Source organism: Scatophagus argus, chromosome 19 (assembly GCF_020382885.2).
Source record: "Scatophagus argus isolate fScaArg1 chromosome 19, fScaArg1.pri, whole genome shotgun sequence".
NCBI lineage: Eukaryota > Metazoa > Chordata > Actinopteri > Scatophagidae > Scatophagus > Scatophagus argus.
The window spans coordinates 6,713,202-6,731,101 of record NC_058511.1 but is presented as its reverse complement, the minus strand read 5'-3'; the positions used below and the strand labels follow the sequence as shown (position 1 = coordinate 6,731,101).

At 39.1% G+C, this 17,900-nt stretch overlaps 1 protein-coding gene across 1 annotated transcript in view; it reads left to right on the top strand.

Moving 5' to 3' along the window:
• Nucleotides 1-17,900, top strand: part of ppp2r5a (protein phosphatase 2, regulatory subunit B', alpha isoform) — a 36,293-nt gene that overhangs the window by 2,326 nt on the left and 16,067 nt on the right. Inside the window, exon 2 of the mRNA XM_046372465.1 lies at nt 11,949-12,145. Within this exon, the coding sequence (XP_046228421.1) occupies nt 11,949-12,145 (197 nt within the window). The remainder of the gene's footprint in view (nt 1-11,948; nt 12,146-17,900) is intronic.

The window sequence follows — 17,900 nt, the reverse complement described above, 5'->3', positions numbered from 1 at the left end:
TCTCCACCTTGGTATTTTCCTCTTGGTAACATGACAAATCTAAGCATGCACCTGACTATTGATACCTGTCACTCGTCTTTTTGTGGCCTGTGGTTATATCTGTCAGAGCTGAGCTTCCTTACAACCATGTGTATTTAAGTTCCATTCACAACAATGTGTGCATTTCCACTGTGTACTTAAACTTGTTTTCACAAGTTATTTCACTGTCATGCAGCGTGCATAATGCACTGTTTACATTAAGCTAGCTTAATACAGAGGAGTAAAAAGTTACATTTGGGTTTTGGTTGAACCTTGTCTATTAATCTACAACATAATTGAGATATAACCAATACACTATATATGACAGTAAGAACTATTCAATGCACATTTTTTTGTTTAATTTATCATATAGAGGCACTGTTGTCTATAGTATCAAATTAAGTTCTATTGTGACCCACACTAAAAATATTTATTCAATGTAATGACTCTTTGACTATTAATTACTAATTTACTCCCACTTATACGGACAAGCCTCAGCATATTTGCAGTGTTTATGTTGCTGGGGGAAAGAGCACAGTTGAAATCAGTAAGACTTGCCTGGTCAAGTAGTTTGAACTGTTCAACATGACGTAACATCTCAAGATGCAGAAAACAAAATATCTCACGAATGAGTTGGCATCAGCAATGGTTTTCATGTTTCATGACTGAGAAGAAAATGCTGTGTTTCATTTTGAATTTTGTTTTGTGTTGCATATATTTTTCATACAGTTTTCTAACAGTTTGAAGACCTGTATGATTTTCCACACCTAAAATTGACTTGAAACAGAACAGCAACAACTGTCCTCTTGACAAGACTGAAAGTGAGGGTCAAATTATCCAACTTTCTTCCGATAAAGTTTTGACGTGATTTGTTCTTTAGCATGGTGTAATGGTGAATTAAAGAAACATGTATTTTGTTGTAAAATTATTTGTTTTTTTGTGATTGGGCAGATTAAGTCTGCACAACATGGACTTGAATGTCATCTGTGTACTCCATTTATTTATTACAAGGGGGCCATTGCATGTGCACTGTGCCCAGGTTCCCACAGTCACGTCACATGTTTTTTAAGTGCCTCACGACTTTCATCAAAGTCATAAAGCATATGTGATGAAGGGTTGCAAGTCTAGCTGTCTTTTCAGATATTGTTCATTGATAGTGTTGAATCCAGGCACATTCAAGTCAGTGGTGTGAGTATTTCACTTATAATTTAAGCAACATAATGACAATTATGTTGATAGGATGGTAGGAAAAACACTTAAATAGCTTTAAACTGCTCTTTTCACCACTAGGAAATGTGCTGAAATGTAATTAATTATTGGTAGAACTGCAAAGTGTTTACTGTGAAAGAGCCACTGGCACATAATGTACGGAAGCGCCAGAGGGCTACCCACTCACTAAAAGTTAGACATGTATAGCTTAGGGGACATTTGTGTCAGTGTTCAAAACATTGCATGAGAGCTTCTGTGAATCATGGCAAAGGAGAGAACAGAAGAAAACTGTGCCCCCTGTGAATAGTGAGACAATTTGAATCACACCTATGGTAATCAGATGGAAGTCTAATGATTAGTGAGGTTTCAAATGATTAATTTCCCAATGTTGACACAGGAAGTTTAAACATAGATTAATTGACTGGACTAAAGTATCCTTGACACCTGTTGGCAACTTGAACCACCTCTAACTGAGCAAGAGTGCAGTGGTTGTAGTACTTGATGTATATGAAAACAGAATAATGGTGGTACTGTGCCATCACCTGATAGCACTGTTTGAGTCTGTTTACACAGTTACATAAAAGCCAAAGTGAGAGGAGTAAATCATGCAGCAATAGACCTTTTTATGAGTATAAACCAAGTATCTTAACATGGTTTCACCAATTAGAGCACATACTTAACCTGATCATCTGTAATTGAGTTACAATAATCTGTTTATCGGCATTATTCCTGGTTCTTACTAAGAATGGAGATGTCTGCAGCCAGTACGTTTCAGGTCCTAAACTGCAAAGATGTTTCTTCCCTCCTGCAGTGTAGAGGTTGGAGTGCTCATAGCTCCTGTTGTGTGATAGACACCGAAAAGATGAGTCACTCAGAGACCAACACAGTTGCCATGGCAGCCAGAAGCCTTGAGAGCAAGCCAGGGAAACGTTTTACTTTCCAAATACAGACTGCTTCATTTAGGTTGATATTTCTGTCACTGCAGTGCAATTTTGAGCTGTGCCTTTCCTAACTAGACCTATGCTTACAGTTGAGTGGTGTGTGGCTATCGTCAATAGCCGGAACGCAGTGTCATTTGGAAAGTGCATTGATCTTCATTTCCTTGATTATTCCACCTACTAATTCAGCTATAGCTTAAGCCAAGGATGGTTTTGTGCATCCTATGTGTTTTCATTTCATTTCAGTTCCGCTCATGTCACTGTATACTGCTTTGGTCTCCCCCTCCGACTTTCACTTTGTTCTGGCATTGACTGCACATTCATTTTATTGATTACCGCCTAAACATTTAGTTAATTAATTGATCAGTCAATGGACAAAAATAAATCAACAACAATATAGATCTTTGATTAATCATTCATGTCATAACTGTTGATCTGACCAGTAACAGTCCACGTGTCTTTGAAGATTTTAACGTCCCAGACAAATGGCAGAGATCCTGGTCAAATACTGTCTCTGTTTAAAAACAGTCCACATACACACATACACCACTGATTCCATGCCTCACCAACCCAAGGAGACTCAGCAGTCAGCTTTCTCCTTTTAATTATTTGGGTTTTTTGCCTTTTATTCATCTAGAACAGCTGAAGATATAACAGGCAGGGGGGGGCAGAGAGGGGGGATAGCACGCAGCAAATGAGCCACAGGCTGGAGTCAAACCTGTGGCCACTGCAGAGGGAATAGCACGCTCTACCAACTGAGCCGCCCAGCTTTCTCCTTTAATATTATCCAAGGTGTGCACAGAAAACAAAACCAGTTTTGTGTTTATTCGCCCCAAACAGCCATAATACGTTACTGTACATTAGCGGATTAACTGTAAGTTAGTGAGCAACAGCAGGCACTGAAGGAGAGTGTGTGTGTGTGTGTGTGTGTGTGTGTGTGTGTGTGTGTCGCTGTTCATGGAAAACATTTCCACTGTATTAGGCTATTGATTGACAACTGTGTGCCACACATTCTGTTTCCATCACGTCTGCCAGCAGATGGCAAATCGATAAATAATTTTCCCGGAAAAAAAACGGATGACAGTTTTGTGTTGCACTGTGATGACATCCATGTTCATGTGTTTATTGCTGTCAGTGTCATAATTGTGGCCTCCGGCAGGTTAGACTCTCCTCACACCTTTTTGTGAAAAATTGCTGACTTGACTTTATTATGTGCTGGCAGTCTGCTGGGCGAAGACGTGGTTGAAGCTGTGCTTCCATAATGACCAGCTTCAACTTTGGCTCAGCATCACAGCGTAATACTTTTTTATCATTAAATGGGTGGTAAAGATGTATACCGCAGTATGTGGTTTTCCCCTTATACATTGGATGTGTCATTTTAAATGGAGTACAAAAATTTTGAATAATACTGACTCAGTCTGTGGTGTGTTAGCTTCAGTGGCTGTAAAAGCTTTTCCATCATTGCCTTACCACGTACATGGTTAACTAAGTACAATTACTCAAGTATTGCACTTAAGTACAGCTTTGAAGCTTGTACTTTACTTGAATATTTTAAATTTTCTGCAACTTTACAGTTCTGTGGCACTCCAGTTCAGAGTCAAATATGGTATTCCACTACGTTTATCTGATTATTTAAGTTAGTAGTTACAGAGTATTTCTACAATGTGGTATTGTTTCTACCTGAGTCAAAGATTGTAGTATTTCTTCTGCTGCTGAATAGCAACTGTTTTGTGACATAGATGCACAGTTATAGTTACAGTCCTTTCACCACTGGCTTTCTTATAAGGAAAGCGACTAATTAGTGACTTGGTCAAGAATGTCTTAGTTGTGGCCTTTAGCTTCCCACCGCAGCCAAAGCTACTTGTGTTGAGGGCAAAGTACATTCTCAAACTGTCATTATACTGGCAGAAATGTTTCTTCACTGAGTGAGCCTGCTTCTCTTCATCCCCTCACCAGACTTTAGCATGTAAATATGTGTTTTATCTTAATAAAGGAAGTGTGTGCTCACTCGTTCACTTGCAGATCTCTCTCTCTCCCACCAAGTGACATAACAGATGAAATCTGTGCTATATTGCTATACATATAATGGTATAATTATATATGCACCATTATATGGTACATATGTAATTATACCATTATATGCACCATATAATCTTATTGCATATCTTTTTTTCCATTTATACTATTTATTTTCATAACTGATTACTCTACAAATTATTTTCCAAGTTAATCTGTTAATCTTTTCATCTGCAAAGCATCACAATTATCTCCTGGCCATCACAAAATCCTAGAGCACAAATGGGATGTCATAACATGTCTACTTTTGTCCAACAGCAGCCCAAAATGCAAAAACATTGACTTTATTTAAGTCCAAACAGACAGCAAATTCTGGGACAATCAGAATGCCATTCTTTACTTGAAAAATGACTAAGCAATACTCAGAATCGTTGTTTATTAATTTTCTTTCAATTGTCTACTCAATCTTTGCATGTCTAACTATAAACACCTGTCCATTGACTTACAAATAAAAGTAGGAGCTAGCAGGTTGGAAAAGACGAATAGTGTGAACGTGCCCTTATGGATCATTTGTGATAGACAAGCTAGTGACGTGAAAGCAGACCTTGATGTGTTGAAATCCACTAGCCGAGGCAGACATAGGGTTGTTCAGGTTCAGGTTCAGGTTTGTTCACCCTTTTTTCCATGCACAGCCATGACCTTCCTTGGTCAGTTCGCCTGACATACATCTTTCTCAGCAATTGTAACACATGCTCGAGTTTCAGAGTGACCCACAGAGGTAATGTGAGTAAAATAGCACTGTTAGTTTATCTGAGACAGCCTGGATTACTGCTAATAGTACAGTATGAAGTCCGAAATAGAACTAACCTCAAAAGAGTGTGATTCCCTTCCAGTCTTTTCTTTTGTGTTTTTATATCCTTTCACAGAAAATGGTAAATTGACTGCATTTATAACACTTTTCTACTCTTAGCAACCATTCAAAGTGCTCTAAACACAAGCCAGCATTCACACACTTGTGCCAGAGGCTGCCACGCATGGTGCCACCTGCTCATCAAGAGTGTTACCCATTCACACATACACTCAGATACAGATGGAAGAAACCATCAAGAGAACTTTGAGGTTTGGTATCTTCCGCTGGGACCAGGGATCACATCACCCACTTTCCAATTAGTGGATGACCTGCAGCCCTATCACCCACCTAACTGACTATAGAACAGGCGTAGTTTCCATTCAGCCTCTCTAAGCGTATTCATGGATGCGTGCATATAACTTTAGGTCGGAGTCTGAACATGTTTATGCGTGTGGCCAAATGATGTGTTGACCACAAGCTCTCTGTTTGACACACACACACACACACACACACCCACCTTTCTGGCAAACCTATGAGAGAAAGCTAGGAAAGTGTTTATTATCAAGAGTAACAGGACAGGAAAAATATTGATGCCAAGTTTAGGCTTGAAATTGCAGAGCTGCTGTGTCTTTAGTGTTTGCTGTTACTGCCTTGTGTTAAATGGGTCTGAAGTGAAGTGGTAATAAATGTTATTTTTGTAGTGCAGTTAGAGTGCTAAAAATTACTCTAAATTGTGACATAATGCAGGTTAAAATGCTGAAATTCAATTTCTCTTAAACTGTAGTAAATGCAAAAATATTGTGCATTGTTAGTCTTTATCTTAAGTCTTCTCTCAGTCATATTCATCATTTCGATTCTTTGCATCAGTCTGACACTGCATAACTAATAATATCTTCTATCTATATCTTCTATTTAGCTCTTATGATACTGTGTGCATTAATTTCACTTTGACCATAATATGTGTGTATACATAATTTTTACTTCTCTTTCACTTTCAGTTTGTAGTTCACGTTAAAACTATTCATACCTGTCTTACTTATACTTTAGGCTGGTTGGTTGCTGTTGTGACATATTGTGCCAGCATTATTTTAATGTGAACTCCAAACAAATGTGGAGACAAGTCCATAGTATACATGTGGTACTATCTTACCCAACCAGTTCAGCAGCTGCAGTGTGACCGACGTGCCATCATGTACCCGTCATGCATTAATGGTCACATTTGGCTGACAGAAGACTGTCACTCCTGTTTTCTTACAATTCACCAGTTATATGTTAAAGGACTTCTCATGTCTTTCTATGTTTTTTTTTCTAATATTGTGATATCAGCAATTACACCAGGTTGTGAAGACTGTGCTCATGTTCAGTTTGTGCAGAATATAAAAAAAAAACACCTTGCTTAAATAAGAATCCTGTTTGTAAACTTATGCACCTTTGGTCTGTAAATCTTACTTAACTTAAATTGACAGCAATGCCTTTTTTTTTTTTCTTTTTGTGAATAATTTTAAAAGCAGTAATTGCTCTATTGGTCATTTGCGGCTAGAGAGTGAGATTTGATTTTAAAAAGCACATTAATCTGTGTTTGTCATCTTACAGGTTGTAAAAGCACAGTAAATGCATTGTACACAGATCTAACTAAACCCGGGATGGCGTCTGAGACAGTGTAGGACTAATCTGTCGCTGTTCGGAGGTCACCTGACCTGCATACTTTCCTTCAGTTTGTTTTGGCCTCTTTCTGCTTGGCTCTAGTTCCATGAAATGTTGATAGGCACCAAAAGGGCAGGGATTGGAGTAAAGCAGTTTTGACGTCATGAGCTTCAAATTTCTCAGGTATAATATAAATATGTTTATGTATATTTTCCTGTGAGTAGGTCAAGACCCCCAGTGTTTCTACCATCATGGTGATCATTTGTCTGTGTTAACACTACAAGTCTGTCCTTACAGTTGAACCGAAGCATGGGCGAAAACACTCAGAAGGGCCTTGATGGTGAGATTTGATACATTCCCTTGTAGTTTAAAAGATGATTATACGTTGAGACAGAAGTTTCTTTCTGTTTTTTCATTCTGTTTAACCACATTTTGGATAGAAACGGATGCCAAGTAGTCTTGCTGCTGAACAGTGGGAATAAAAATGCAAATACAGGTCAGAAACTCAACTCTATATGCATAGTATTAAACTGCTTTAGCTCTGAAAAAAATACTTTTGTGTATTTAATGTTTGTTCCTGTTACTGCAGCATGTTATCAATTAAAAAAAAAAGATGGTTTTTGCAAATTTGTCTCAAACCTCTAAACACACCATGCATGGTGGCCTTGCGGAGGTACACGTGTGATGCATTAGAGTGATGCATTTCTGTTTTCCATGACCGTTGCCCTCTGCTGCAGTAGAACGCTGCAAAACGCTATTCATCCAGGGCACAACATTAGTAATTGTAGTTGTAATGAAACAGGAGATGCTTACATGGAAAAGGGTTGCATAACTGCATTTATCTATAATACAGATATTGTTGTAATGTTGGCTGAGAAAGCTGGCTACTGATTTACAAGATTTCTGAACAAATGGAGTATTGGTATTTTCATTGTAAATCCTCCATATTGCAGTTTGCATCTAAAGTACTCTTGGACACTTTGTGTTATGCCTTTCTAATATTCTATTTTTGGCTTGCCTTATGATTAACTCTTGGTTCCAAACCCTCAGCAAATTTTATTTTTCTAATGAGAATTTCATGACTTAGGTTTTCTGTTTAACTTGCATTAAATGTAAACCATAGAACCTCATTTAGATTGGTTTAGCCTTTCTAAATGATGTCCAAAAATGCACGTTTCCTTTTTGCTGTCGTGTATGTGCGTCTTACACTTGTGTACATTGTGGTAATGGCTTTCCTGTTAAAGTTTTTAGGAACAAAATTACTCATTACTTCCTTGCCACTGCACTTTTCTGTGTAACATTAAACATTAAATTCCATTGTGAAATGGTGACTATTAGCAGTAATAATGCTACCCTGTGTTATCACATCAGTCTTGGAGCCCCACGAGCCACCTGCCCATTTGTCTTGGTTGAATTTCTTTCTACAAAATAGTCCATGCATCCCAAATACCTGATTGAAAATCTCACAGTGTATACTAATGAGAGCATTCATCCTTATAAATCACTCGCTACACGTAATTATGTACTCTGTGCTGGAAGGGGTGTTTCTCTCGTGGAATATTGAACGCTTTCAACCCATAACTCACAGAAATGTGTGCAGTTTAATGCATAGTCTTCACTCTGACTTCCTCCAAACCTGTTATCTCTTTTCCATTATTTTCTGTACACACGTCTCAAATTGACTTCTGGGTTTTCAACAATGATCAGAAGAAACACACACATGGTAGCGTGCACATTTGTTATGTCTCTCCTAGTTTGTTCAGCTTTATGCTTTCAGTTCGTCACTCATCTGTATGTGGTTATTTGAGCAATTTACAACACACTTTCTTCAGGCTCCCCTTGCAATGCTGTGGTTAGAGCTTAGATCATATTTCCTGTTTTTGTCACCAAATCTGGCCTTTGTCGTTTATTGTACAGTTTATGAAAAACCACTCTGCATCGTTCAGGCACAACTCTGTTGTTTGGTTTTTGTGTCTCAAACAGTCAGTGATTTAATACATTAGAGATAGAAACATTAGTGAGATTTAGTTTTAAGAGTGATTTCTTTTTCTTTCATCTTCTAGATATGTGAATAACAACAGACATGCTTTGTTCTGCAAGTGTGGCAGACTACAAACTCCAACATAACATTTTTCTCATAGTGACACACTATTGTGGTATTTACCCATTTACAGTAGACTGGAAATATGATCACTATGAAAAGGAATCCAGAATGTTGCTAAGCTGCAGCGTTTCTTTTTGTTTTCAGGTTTTTCACACCACAACAGAAAAACTGCAGCTTAGTTTTAGAACTTGGTAGTTGTATGTACGTGTGCAGATGATGACTGTTCAACAAAACAACAACATTGTGAAGAAACCATTCAAGTTTCCTGTAAATCCTGTTTTATTACATTTCACAAGTAGCTTCTGTGCTTAAAGGCTTTTGTTCTTAATTGAGCTAATGGTGTTTGTTGGGTCTGTCATTTGAGGTTGTGAATGGTAAAAGCTTTAATTTTAGGGCTTCTCTTGTTACGTAGCACCTTTCAGTAGAGTGTTTGTACATACAAGTTCAACTCGTATGACACTAGTGTCAGCAATGATCAACGGGCATGCAAGTAAGACCATTTGCGAGTTGCTTATCCTACCTCATTTTAAGGAGTGATTATCCATTTATGTGCCATATCTGTCGTTCCTTTTAACCCTGCCACTTTGTCACTCATGTCCCTGTGTGATTATGAAATTGCATGCCATAGCATCCAGGTAATTCAAGTTCAAGTGATTCGTGAACCTTGCAGTGCAGTGAGAATATGCCGTACATGAATTAGGGAAATAAAACAGGGAAATTTTGCCATGTTTTTTGATAATAAAATAATAATAAAACTAGCTAATGACAATTAACGTTATTTGTGTCGCACCTTTCATACAATAAATGCAGTCCAAAGTGCTTTACAACAAAGAAATTACATGCAACAAGTGTTTCATATTAAAAGATACAGATGAACCCGGTCTGCTGTGGTAAGCACTGTGCTTTAACATATGGTATACGTTCTGCCTGGTGAGGTACTGGGTCAGCCCTGAGATTATTATTCATTTATATAAAATAAATTACAAATTACCAATCAGAATATCTGTGCTACATGAGGTTGTAGACTTGTCGTGTCCCCCCCACAAGTAAAGGCCACGCATAACATATGTGCGCTTGGTGTAACGGCATCAAGGCAGTTGCTGATAAAAGGCACAATAGTTTTGGCTCTAAATAAATAAAAACTTTGTCCTTTTGTCAGAAATTTCAACAAAGGTAAGCAGTTATGTAAAACAAAGGAGACCTTGCCTTTGAGTTGAATAAGCAGGGAAACAGACTGGTATTGATCTTCTTATCTAACTCTTGGCAGAAATGCAAATGAGTGAATTTCCTGAAATGTCAAACTATTCCTTTAAGGTGCAGTCAGACTCCTCTCTGTGTTCAAGGCTGAAATATGTGCTTTTCATTACTGCTGATGTGCACCTAGAAAACACTGAAGGTTTGAGTCCAGAATGCCTACCTCAAGTGTTGACACCCATATGCCAGATGCCAGTTTATACGCTTACAGGGAGGAAATGTGAACTATTCATGTGTCATGTTAATAACAGCACAGTCATGTCACCGGGACATCATGGTCCTGTTTTTCCTCGCTTGTTCTCGTCTGGTATCAGTCTGCCCTTTGAATGTGGAATCCTTTGAGATGTGATACTTTGGAAAATTGGCATTAAGGCGGAGAAGTGCGTTAACAAGTCGACTCGGTGTAGTTACACACAGATATTGAGCCCCCTCGGAGCAGCAGCACCAGCCAGTGGCCTGACCTGTAGAGCTCAGTTGCGTAAGTGTTTCATCGGCTGTCAGCACCACTGGAACATTTTCAGAAGGTGTGAAACTCATTGTGAATGTTTTTGGCTGTGCCTGACTGTGGCATTATTATATGGGTAATGCCTTCTCAGCTGAATAATATCACTGAATAAGAAACTTCTCTACCTTAACTGTTAAAATACACTCTCTTTGGCACCGGAGTGTGAATGCATGTTTTGGGGCTACAATAGATGATTACCTTTAATGATGGATTTATTTATTAACCATTTGTCTATAAAATAAAAAAATGAAACATAAAATGTGCAATTCCTTTTAATGAAGACATTTAATAGCACCTCCATGTCAACAAGTGTTGCAGATGATATCTGTATTTGTGTAACTCTTGAACCTTTGTTGTGGTGTCTGTTTCTGGTAGTCCGGACAATTAGACCTGCAGTGTAGGCTCTCTTCGCCGTGTCCCTCTTCCGTCATTACAAAGAGCGTCCTGTGTCTGCCGCGATGAGCTGCTGCTGTGGTGGAAGACAACATCACTAAACATTGTGTCACTGCATTTCTGGATGGCTGCCAAATGCTGTTTATAGCTTAGCTGGGGTCAAGTTTGACAGCTTTAATAACCCCGAACGCACTCACCGTCTAATCCATAAAAGGCTTTACAGTCAAAGCCGAGAATGACTGGGCTGTCTCTGTGTGGAAAAACACATGTGTCTGTCGGCCTTTAAGTCCAGTTTGTTAGTTGTGTAACTGTGTGCAGTAAACCAGCTGATTAGACCAACATAGGACATTTATAGGCGATTTTTTTGTGGCTGTCTTTAATCGCATTCATTGATGATCTGAGTTTGGGATTTAAAAAAAAATTTATCTATGCCTTTTTTAAAATGCACATTTTCTCCTTTTCTGCATCAGTAAGTCACAGCACCTCGGGAAACATTTGCAGCTGTCATCCCCTTTTGTCTCATCTGGTGGCACAGAGCATCAGATTGTGCTTTCTATTGTATATAAGCAGTGAATAAATGTATTTAATTTCTTTGAGAAGCACTGGGCCATATATTTTAGCAAATCTTATGCCAAGTTAACATTTTTCAGAAATGTTGTTTACTGTTTACACTATAGGGATACTACTGACAGCTAAATAGCCTGTTTAATGTTAGAAAAGGTAACACCAGCTTGCAGAAGTTTAAGACTGTATATTGAAAGTGGCCAATCGGAGGAGGGGAGCCACGACCGCATTTGTGCAGACAGAGCAGAAATGCTCCCTTCCAAGAATGGTTTTCCGCTCACAGATACTCTTCTGTGTCCTTGTATCATGTGTGCAGGTTTTGAGACTAATTAAATGCTATAGTAATTACTTAGGATACTAGTACTTAGGATGGGTTAAATGTAGAGAAGGAATTTCCCTGTGGGGATCAATTATGGATAACTTAATGACTTAACTTAATTTGTGTTATTCCAGATGCCCCCGCCACGGAACAGCAGGAACTGTTCACCCAGAAACTCCAGCAGTGCTGCGTAGTCTTTGACTTTCTGGACTCGGTGACGGACCTCAAGAACAAGGAGATCAAGAGGGCAACACTTAATGAGCTCGTGGACTACGTTTCCACCAACAGAGGGGTTCTGGTGGAAGCTGCGTACCCAGAAATCACTGATATGGTGAGGTTACACGAACACAGGGCTTTAAATTCTTTGGTGCACTTTTCTGGATTTAGAAAAGCGTGCTTTATCCCCAAAAAAGTAGTCTGATTGTGTGTCTAGACAGGGTGTGTCTTGTCAGCAGATTGTGAGGACCATGTTATCATCTTCATAACAAACTCTTTGCCATACTCGTTTCTTTCTTGCACAAAATCCACATGTGTAAACAGAGGAAATGCTTAATGTTTTTCTTCTAATTTATAGTTCAATTGATGTTTTTACTGTCCTTTCTCACCCACTGCATTACACTCTGAACACAGTACACATGTAGGGATTTTCTCAGTTTTTTCCATAAAAACATGTTTAATTTGGAGAGTAATAGCCGCTGTGTGCTAGCAGTTGGTGCTAGCTGTTGAAAGCTTATATGATGACACAACCCCCCCCTCCCCGTCATTTGTTTTTATAATCCTGGTTGGAGAACAGGGAAAAGTACTGCAGACCTTAATGATGTTTGCCAGGGGTTTGAGGTTCACTGCAGTAGGCTACTTTAGCTCACGACCAGTCTTATTCACTCTGTCAAATGAATCCCCTGACTGCTAAATGCAGTTAGAACCTAAATAACCTGCACTTAAAGCAAATGTTTATCACACAAGACTTGCTGCAGATTTTTTCACGGCTCTTTTCCAAACTCTCGAAAACAGCACTCTTCTGTGAGGTAATTTTCATCCTTCAGGTCATGTGACATCTTCGCCATGCATCCACATTTAATATAAAGAACATAAATCCTTAGTTTGCTCAGTTTTTGAGGACATCTATCACAAAAGAAGCAACAGCTAAGAAGTTCCTGCTTGTTAACTATCAGTTTATTTAAAGCATTAGATCCAATGTATATATTTAAAAGCCCCATGAGTCTCCTCATGTAATGTCACTGCCATTACTAGTATCAGGTGATGCATACCTATGCTGTTTGTGGTCGTTGTCCTCCTCTGGTGTGATTGTTCCCAGAGTTCTGTTGTCTTGAATCACATGTTCTTTTAGGAATCTGCAACCATATTTTGCAGTCGCCACTCACAGGAAGTGATCAGAATATGAACTAATCAGAGAGGCACCCAACAAGGTTTATGTGAAAATGACACTTGTGCGCTTAATTATATTTATATACATTTTATAAACACATTAGTGCAGTGCAGTACATCCATCAGTGCATTCGCCAGAAAAGTCAGAGCACTTCACCATCGTAGTGAAGGTTGGAGGCTGAGTGATTAACACATCGGCTGTTGCGGGAATCCAACCCAACCCCCCTGCAAGGCATCTTTGGCCACCATGGTATGGATCTGTGTTGATATTGCAGGTGCCCTATTGCAGCCTACTTTCCTCCTACAGTACAGTAATGACTCATGTGCAGCATTTAGAACACAACAGCCAGTACAGTAGTCAGTGCTGCAGTGATTCACTCCACTCAGAAGATTATCATGTTGGATACGAGTGAGCAAGCTGAGTCAAGGAGTCTTCAGATTATTAATGGACTGTGGGCAGTAATCCATGTTGCACCTTGCAACCATTGTTTTAGGATTCAGTTTGTCACTCACAGTTGTCTTTAAAGGCGTTTTAACAAAACTACTTTTGTTTAAACAGTTGATATGCACTTTGCAGTCTTTCAATTCAAGCAAGAAATGTCCACTCGGGACAAAAACTGACTCATGCTGAATTCTAATTTTTGGATTCATTTGTCTTTCAGTTGCATATTTTGGATGTTGTGTTGTGCTGATTATCCAATTACAGTGATAAAGAAATGGACCATTTCCAGTAAATAACAAGTCCACAATAGCAACAGTGCTTGAGTTGTAATAAAAAATCAAAAATTATTGTTGTCATTCTCTCGGGTACTAATGCCACGGTTTTGCAACCACTGGCAGCAGGAAAGCAATGCCAACATGGAATAGGAGGGTAAATATAAAGCTGACAGCTCACAGTGTCAACACACTACATTTAATGTCAATGTTTAAACTGTTGCTACATCTGTGTTTAAGATGCAGGATGTATTAGCAACAATCTGTGCCCTGTTATTGTACCGGTCACACCCTTAACGCAACTCCAAAAACACACAGCAAGGACATAGTCTGGACAGTCTACCCAGAGACTTGTTGCTGTTATCTGTTATGGCTGTTCATAACACCAGATTGTCAGGAGTAGGTAATGCTGTCAACCTCTATAAATGAGTATAGCAATCAAAAATAATTCAAATAAACAGAAATGGGTAATATTTTATGCTAGGCCTCATTTTCTTAGTTTTTACCGTCATGCTGATACATCATGTTCGAAATGTAATCATTTCCATTTCTGTAGCATACTAGAGTGTGTATTTCCTCAATATAAACATTGCACCTTGTGATAAATACAGAATGGATATATGGGATTTGGTGCTCCATCTGTAAGATGGCATGATTCAGTTTTCAGTGCGCCTGCACAGACTTCCTGCTCAAAACAGAGCACCAAAATCTTTGGTGTCAGCTATCCAAAGTGCTAAATATAAAAGTGATCATTTAATTATACGCACTAACCAGAATAAAGAAATACCTGAAATCAGTAATGTTCAGTTCGTTTTAAAATCTCCACCACACATTATATTCTGTGCCTGTCTGTGTCTGAGTAAAAATGCTTTGATCTGAACTATTTAAAATAATGTTTTTACAGTTTTTCACCCCTGATGTGGCAGAAAATCTGCAGCCGGAAAACCTCACAAGTAAAAGTGTGTGAACATTATCCACTGGATACTGAACTACTTAACGTGTAGTAGCTTGGTTACCCATCATCAGTGCCGTAAGGCCAGGGAGGTTTAAATGCATGACTCCGGCTGGTGCACCGGCATTGTCAGCGGTCTTTCGAAGTAATGTCATTTATCAGTTCAGGGCAGAACGGAGTGAGTTGGGTTGAGCTGAAGAGACACCCAGTTCACTGCAGAGTGTCTGTACTACAGACAGGCTTCTGAATGAGGTTAGACAAATAGCAGCTGCACTTTCAGAAAGCTGGCTTCATAATAGCTCTCCCGGATACTCATGCTTGGCATCACATGATAATGAAGAGGTGAGTGTTCAAAGTGCTGCCCATTATTCTGCTGCAGTGAGGACCGCTTTGATCACGGCGGTTGTTGGGAGTACAAACAGCAAGGTTTCTCATAGATGTAAAAGGAGGTTATACTTTGTTTGCCATATCTATAATTAGTGTTTCGAGTATATTATAGAAAATTATTTCTGTCAGACAGTTTTGATTGAGTTCTCCTTTTTTCTGTGCCAGAGTTGAGTGAAAAGCCAGCAGGGTTAGTCCAAAAGAGCATCTATGAGCTATAATTCCTCCTTTTTATCATATTCGCTCCTACTGCACTCAGTGCTTGCACTTTTTCCTCTATTTCATCGCTCCTCCCTCCTCTTTCTCTCTGATCTGATGTTACTAGGTGTTGGTTGCAACTACTGTCGCCCTCAGTTTGACCCCATACTGAGCTGCAGCCTCCCTTGTCGTGAGCAGGCATTTACTGTACATACTTGTTTCACTTACAGCCTTACAGTTTCTTTTTCATTGCATTTCATTGCACAATTTCTCACATTTCCCATATGTCATTCTCTCTTGTTAGTTTCTCTCGTTTTGTCCAAATGTAGTTGATGTTCAGTATTGTGTGGTGACTTAGGAAATTATTAAAGTCTGCCGGATATGATTTGATTAACAGTTTTAATTTGAAGTGTTAGAATTATTAATGCATTTATAGCTCCTATTATTATTCTTTGTCTTACTGTCATTTTGGGGATGTTCATTCTTATCTATACTTTACCATAATTTGGGCGGTATAAGCAGGAAGTGGGTTAGCTGTGGGCTTGCATTCAGATAAGCTGGCACCATTGAAGCATGCTGAATTAGCTAATAGCAGTCCCTGTATGTGATGTAACTATGGACGTTCGGACAACAGTCACTGAATTGCTTTGTTTCTAAAGAAAATGTCAACGTATGATGAGTCTTGGCTAAGTTCTGAGACTGGATGTATAATCCATGCCCATGGCACATTTTCCTGTACATAAACTGCTGTTGATCTTGTGATAAGTAAGAGAGATAAACTTAAAATAAAATCCTGTGTAGATTGTTTGGCAATAACACAGATTGCGTTGTTGTCCCTGCAGACCGCACAGTGTTGTGCCAAATGTACCTCAGAAGTGCATTTATTAGCTTAGTTATTACATTTCGACTTTAAGAGTGATGAGTTTTGGCATTCTTTTTACTCACATTTGAGCCATTGCTTCACTGTTAATCCCTGTTATCTTTTTGTTTGATCCTAATTGGGATGCAGTTTGTAAAGTTTGTTCCAATATGAGCTCTGTAAGTTTATAACAATGAAGATTGAGATATTGTCGTGAGGATTGGTTCACATGCACGCAAGGTGATACAGGTGGTATAAATAGCCACAGCTGTTCTGTCGCTGCTGAAACCTAGTTGGTTAAACTGCACTATGCTTCTTATTTGCCATTCTCCTCATTTACAGGCGTGATGAGTGGTAATGAGTGGTGGCACAAGCATCGATATGCAAACGGATAATTGTGAGAATAGGAATGAACATTGTGCATGTGCACCTGTTTGCACAATGTCTGAGATTTATAAAACAGAATCAGGCATATGCATGGCCAGAGTTATAAGGAGCACCTTTAAGCAGATTTATGCATGTTTATTTGTTTACGAAAATCAGAGATGATATCCTCTGGAAGAATAAATCGCGCTGAATCTAAAAATATGTGTAATATCTCTGTGTTCAAATATGAATGGTTTATGTCTCGAAGAAGCAGTGCAACGCTTGACTCAAAAGTGCAGCAAGCACTTTATACTTCAGTTTTGAAGTACTTTAATTACCCTTACGATGTGTGTAACGGCCGCTGCTGCCGCTCCATCTGCTGACAGTGTCAATAAGTGGACTGAATCAGGTTGTCACACTAAAATAGTAAACTTTCCAAAGTTTTAAGAATACCAACTTTACCCATCCCATTTATCTCATGCAGTTACAATAAAGAGAGACTGCTAGAGCGCTGCTGCAATGTTAAGCATGATCCTTATTAAGCAATAACTCATATCTTACTGACCTCACCAGTCTAGGTGGTTCAGACTGCATGTTCCCCGGTGCCACCAAGCGCACCGTTTGTCTCGACCATCTGAGCATTTGGCCTCAGAGTGCTCCTCTGGAAAAATGGGCGTCACACTGAGGCGCAGTGTCTCGCCTGGCAACCCACTCTGTGAGTCATCTGATTCCAGCACAGCCAATGACGTGCCTCACATCAGTGACAGCAAAGCAAGACGCCTCATAGAGGTGGCACACGGCTTATTGTTCATCTGCCTCATTATCAGCATCTGCATACTCTGCAGATACTGATGATGTAAAAGCCCTATTACTGTGGCCTAGGAGGCTGGTCAGTCTTTACCGAGGACTTGATTTTCATCCTCAAATCAGGGAACAATTTAATCATTGCAATATTGTTGCTGGATTGTTTTATTATAAGAGGTGGTCTTGTTTTCCCAGGTTAAGCCTTGATACAGTACCTTGATAAATACAGTAAGCACAGGCCAGTCACAGATATGAAACAGCTGGAGCCAACAGGTGTGCAGAGCTTCTGTGAAGGACATCATAGTCTGTATTAACCTGTGGTCACAGGAGAGCTGAAACAATTCATTGATTGGTCTATCAACAGGAAATTAATCATCAGCAATTTTCAGTTAATAGTTTTAAAGCAGAAAAGGCATAAAACCA